Source organism: Engraulis encrasicolus, chromosome 17 (genome assembly GCF_034702125.1).
Source record: "Engraulis encrasicolus isolate BLACKSEA-1 chromosome 17, IST_EnEncr_1.0, whole genome shotgun sequence".
NCBI lineage: Eukaryota > Metazoa > Chordata > Actinopteri > Clupeiformes > Engraulidae > Engraulis > Engraulis encrasicolus.
This window is the reverse complement of record NC_085873.1, coordinates 30,014,658-30,019,657: the sequence shown is the minus strand read 5'-3', so window position 1 is coordinate 30,019,657 and position 5,000 is coordinate 30,014,658. Positions and strand designations below refer to the sequence as shown.

At 40.6% G+C, this 5,000-nt stretch overlaps 1 protein-coding gene across 1 annotated transcript in view; it reads left to right on the top strand.

Annotated features, from left to right (window-relative positions):
* Positions 1–5,000, top strand: part of cyth3a (cytohesin 3a) — a 68,705-nt gene that overhangs the window by 27,229 nt on the left and 36,476 nt on the right. Inside the window, exons 2-5 of the mRNA XM_063220604.1 lie at positions 478–560; positions 2,013–2,077; positions 2,648–2,714; positions 3,200–3,318. Coding sequence (XP_063076674.1) covers positions 478–560; positions 2,013–2,077; positions 2,648–2,714; positions 3,200–3,318 — 334 coding nt within the window. The remainder of the gene's footprint in view (positions 1–477; positions 561–2,012; positions 2,078–2,647; positions 2,715–3,199; positions 3,319–5,000) is intronic.

The window sequence follows — 5,000 nt, the reverse complement described above, 5'->3', positions numbered from 1 at the left end:
CAATTACTTCCATCGCTTGCCTCGCTCAGGTCGCGGCCGGTGGATTCATGTGGTTATAGCTAAGTGTAATGTAATGCAATGTAATGGAACTTAATTTAACATAATGTAGGAACAGAGGCGGACTTTCCGTTAGGCAAACCTAGGCAATTGCCCGGGGCCCCGACCAAATCTGTCCTTGCCATAGAGGCCCCGACTGTCACACTGGTCGCAATAAACACAAAAGGAGTTGGCTTGAGCTTAATTTGTCACTTATGTAGTCAAAGACATACAGTATCTAAGACAAAACACTTAAATAGTACCAAAGCACAGAATTGTATGTCTTGTATAATGAGTTGTGAGGGCCCCACGTCTATATTTCGCCTAGAGCCCCAAAATGGCTAGATCCGCCCCTGTGTAGTAATGTCATGCTGTCTCTCGTGTTTCCTCTGACAGCCAAACGTAATAATGTAATTCTGTCTCTTGTGTTCCGTCCTGCAGTACCAGAGGATCTCTCGTTGGAGGAGAGAGATGAGCTGACCACCATACGGCAGAGGAAGAAGGAACTCCTGGATGACATTGAGGTACGGTATATGAGTCACAGTTCAATACTGTAACATACTCTAAACTCTTGGATGACATTGAGGTACGGTATATGAGTCACAGTTCAATACTGTAACATACTCTAAACTCTTGGATGACATTGAGGTACGGTATATGAGTCACAGTTCAATACTGTAACATACTCTAAACTCTTGGATGACATTGAGGTACGGTATATGAGTCACAGTTCAATACTGTAACATACTCTAAACTCTTGGATGACATTGAGGTACGGTATATGAGTCACAGTTCAATACTGTAACATACTCTAAACTCCTGGATGACATTGAGGTATGGTATATGAGTCACAGTTCAATACTGTAACATACTCTAAACTCCTGGATGACATTGAGGTACGGTATATGAGATCACAGTTCAATACTGTAACATACTCTAAACTCCTGGATGACATTGAGGTACGGTATATGAGATCACAGTTCAATACTGTAACATACTCTAAACTCCTGGATGACATTGAGGTACGGTATATGAGTCACAGTTCAATACTGTAACATACTCTAAACTCTTGGATGACATTGAGGTACGGTATATGAGTCACAGTTCAATACTGTAACATACTCTAAACTCTTGGATGACATTGAGGTACGGTATATGAGTCACAGTTCAATACTGTAACATACTCTAAACTCTTGGATGACATTGAGGTACGGTATATGAGTCACAGTTCAATACTGTAACATACTCTAAACTCCTGGATGACATTGAGGTATGGTATAGATGATTACAGTTAAAAAAATGTAGTGACTATCATGTGGGCCCCAAGTTAAGGTGTTACAATTTTTCCATATTGATTTGATCGATATTGAATTTTAATCACAATTGTAAATGATTGTATGTAATTGTATGTACATTTGAAATTACATGTAATGGGTGACAGTGACATTTTTAGCATTTTGCATTTTTCATTTGCCCTGAAATGTCCAAGTAACTCTGTTCTTAGTGGTCTTGAAAAGGGTATTTAAAGACTAAATGTAAAGCAGGATCTAGGACCACCGGAAACAGAAACTGACTGGTCAGTGAGTGAGGGCTCGTGAAAGCCCTGCATTTTGGCGGTGCTTCTTTGTATGCCTGGTGGGAGCCTTGGAGAGAGAGCGAGATTTGGCTGAGGTTGCATGAATGCGGCCCTTGTTAAGCGGGGTTTGATCTGCGTTTGTGTTTGAAGCGATGAAGGAACAATTGTCAAGCCAGTCATCTCCCTTCTAATCCTTACACGCGCGTTTGAACATTAATCACTTGGCATTCAAAAGCGTATCCTCACAATGTGGTTGTTTTTGCTTCTTCTATGTTGATTTTTTTAAAAAAGCATATTCAAATCCAGCCACAACAATAAAGATTTTCATAACAAAAGCACCACTGTACAAACAGTCACTGTGTATTTCAAAATATTCTAAAATCTCTCTCTCTATTTGCAGCGATTAAAATTTGAGATATCTGAAGTGATGACGGAGATTGAGCAGTTGACAAGTGTGGGAGAGAGGTATGTACATATCACAATGTCCTCTGCTCTTATTCATTTGAGTGGACAGAGAAATGTGATTAATTTGTTAACTAATCGATTAACTAGATTAGGTTGAACTGTAGCTGTTGTAAACAAAGTAGCTCATCAGTGTTATTTCAAAACACACACACACACACACACACACACACACACACACACACACACACACACACACACACACACACACACACACACACACACACACACACACACACACACACACACAGCTATACTATTTCCAATCATCCATTTATCCTCCATCCAGCCACCCACACACAATGGCAAGGTCATAATGTGAACTGTTGTAATTAGAGAAGCCAGCAGACGTGTACACACACACACACACACACACACACACACACACACACACACACACACACACACACACACACACACACACACACACACACACACACACACACACACACACACACACATTATACCATTCATTAAATCATTTTAGCAAAAACATGACAAATAAAGATAGTTTGATGAGTGAAGTTTGATTTCAATACAATCACTTTTACCTCTCCATATCCTTTGTAATAGCAAAACAACACAGAGAAACAAACAGATTGCCGTCGGCAGGAAGAAATTCAACATGGATCCCAAGAAGGTGAGTCGTTAAGTCATTGGCACATGTGGTCACCAATAATATTGCATAATCCCCCAAGGACTTCTCCTGATTAGAAATCAATTACTGGCATGGGTCCTTGAGGAGCTGTCTAAATAGATTTGATAATTACCATCTTGCAAATCAAGTCATGTTTGCATTGATTGAGAGCTGTGCGAGTAGGAGAGTAATGGTAACCTTGATGTCAGAGCCGTTTCAAGGTATTAGGGGGACCTAAGGACTTAGGGCCCCCTTTTTTCTTTTCAGGCTATTGGGGATTTGGCCCGTCAAGAGAGATTTTGATAGTAGTAGCAGTGCTACTTTTTGTGTAATTGAATTTAGGGAGGTTTTGCCCCACTAACAAAGTTGTCATTGCTACCGTTTGAATACAAGTGCATAACCAGGGGGTCCCCTTTCATTTGGGGGCTCTAGGCAATTGCCTAGTTTGCGTGCCTTATTGTGATGGGCCTGCTTGGTGTTGATCACAGGGCATCCAGTTCCTGCTGGAGAACGACCTTCTGCAGCACACGCCAGAGGACATCGCACAGTTCCTCTACAAGGGCGAAGGCCTCAACAAAACTGTCATCGGCGACTACCTCGGGGAAAGGTAAAAGAGACAGACAGAGTGGCTGTACCCGTGATGGCAATTCTGAAATTACAATCCAGTGCCACATATTCCGAAAGACCTCATTTTCTGTGTCCAACTACTATAATTGGACAGATAAACCTGGTCTTTCTGACTAGGTGGCACTCGATTGTAGCTTCTTAGTCCAGGTTGCCTATTACTGTTACATACTGTACATAATAAGAATCCATAAGTGAAACCCCAATAGAAGAAAACTCTCTTCTATCACTGCTCCCTAGGTAATGCAGTGTTGCATGCTTTATAACAGTGGTTCTTAAAGCCAGAGTGAGTGATTGAGTTACATGCCGTGTTTTCAGTGAACCTCCCTACAGTTCACATTTTGTAGGGGTAGAGTCTCTTCGGCCAGGACACTCATCTGTAGTAATATCCGCTACTAACTTGCGTTATATTGCTTAAATATATTTACTAAACTTTATTTGCTCAGGAAGATTAGTTTGAAATTACATTGTCTTGTAAATCTTAACCTCCATCTGCCGTCGGAAGCCTGTCATTCCCCATTTTTTTATTGGAGCGCTGATAATCAACATGGCCGCCTGTGTCTTTTTGTAGATATATTATATGGATGTGTCTTATCTATATGGCTCTCCGTCTGGGTAGCTCATTGGCAATAAAATGTTATTGCGTGACGTCCGTCTGGCAGAGTTGACTTAGCCTTGTTAAATTTGAGTGTGGCGACAGTGTAGACTGCTTGTGGCACGGTCTGCCGGTCTATACTCGTAAGAAGGCGCCATTGCTTTAATCTAGCAAATACACAGTAGATAAGTTTTATTTCGCAGTTAGGGAGATCCTCATGAAAGTGTCTCTAATGAGATCTCCTATGGCCCTTACCTAAAGTGATAAGATAATCTCACAACTGCTCTCAGTTGTAGTAGACGAGAGGTATGGTAGGTCTTTTAGAGGCCGTAAACCCAAAGGTGTCAGGACACCAGCATCATCATGGTCCTTACCCAAAGTGCGAAAATAATGTGGCTAATTAATACACTGCACTGTAGTGAGTGACAAATGTGAAGCAGCCTGCAGCCTCTTTTGCGTGTGAAGAGTTCAGATGCAAAACCCCCTAACTCCATTCCTGAAGACCTGCACTTCTATATTTTTAGAGAACCCGGTTGTTGGTTTGGTTTAAATTTATTTACTTGATAATACATATAAATAGCTATATGACATAAATAAAATAAAAAATACACAATTTTGATAGCTTTGTATTAAATAAAAATGAATTAAGATTATTTTCTGAAAAGGCACTTAGGGGGTTTTGCATCTGAACTCTTCGTGTAGTCTTCCTGTACTGAAGCTGCAGAGCCTCCATAGGGGCATTTTTAAATGTGGATATTTTTTTTCTCCTGTTTGGGTGTAAACTTAACATGTGGATAAACATAAAACTCCATTGTAACAAGTGTGTTTTAGCCCCCTAAATGGGATATTTTTTAAGCAGGATTTTTGATAAACATGTTTTAAATCTTTGTTCACGTGTTAACAGAAGGCCAAAACCAATGCGTTTTCAAAAATAGCAGGCTATGTGGCTACGTGGAAACAGCCCCTTAGTCTGAGGACATTATCACCAATAGACTGGGGTCTATTCCCCTTATGACATCGTACTGAGTTCTTACCCAAAGTGTGAAAATAATTTAGCTAATGCTAATACT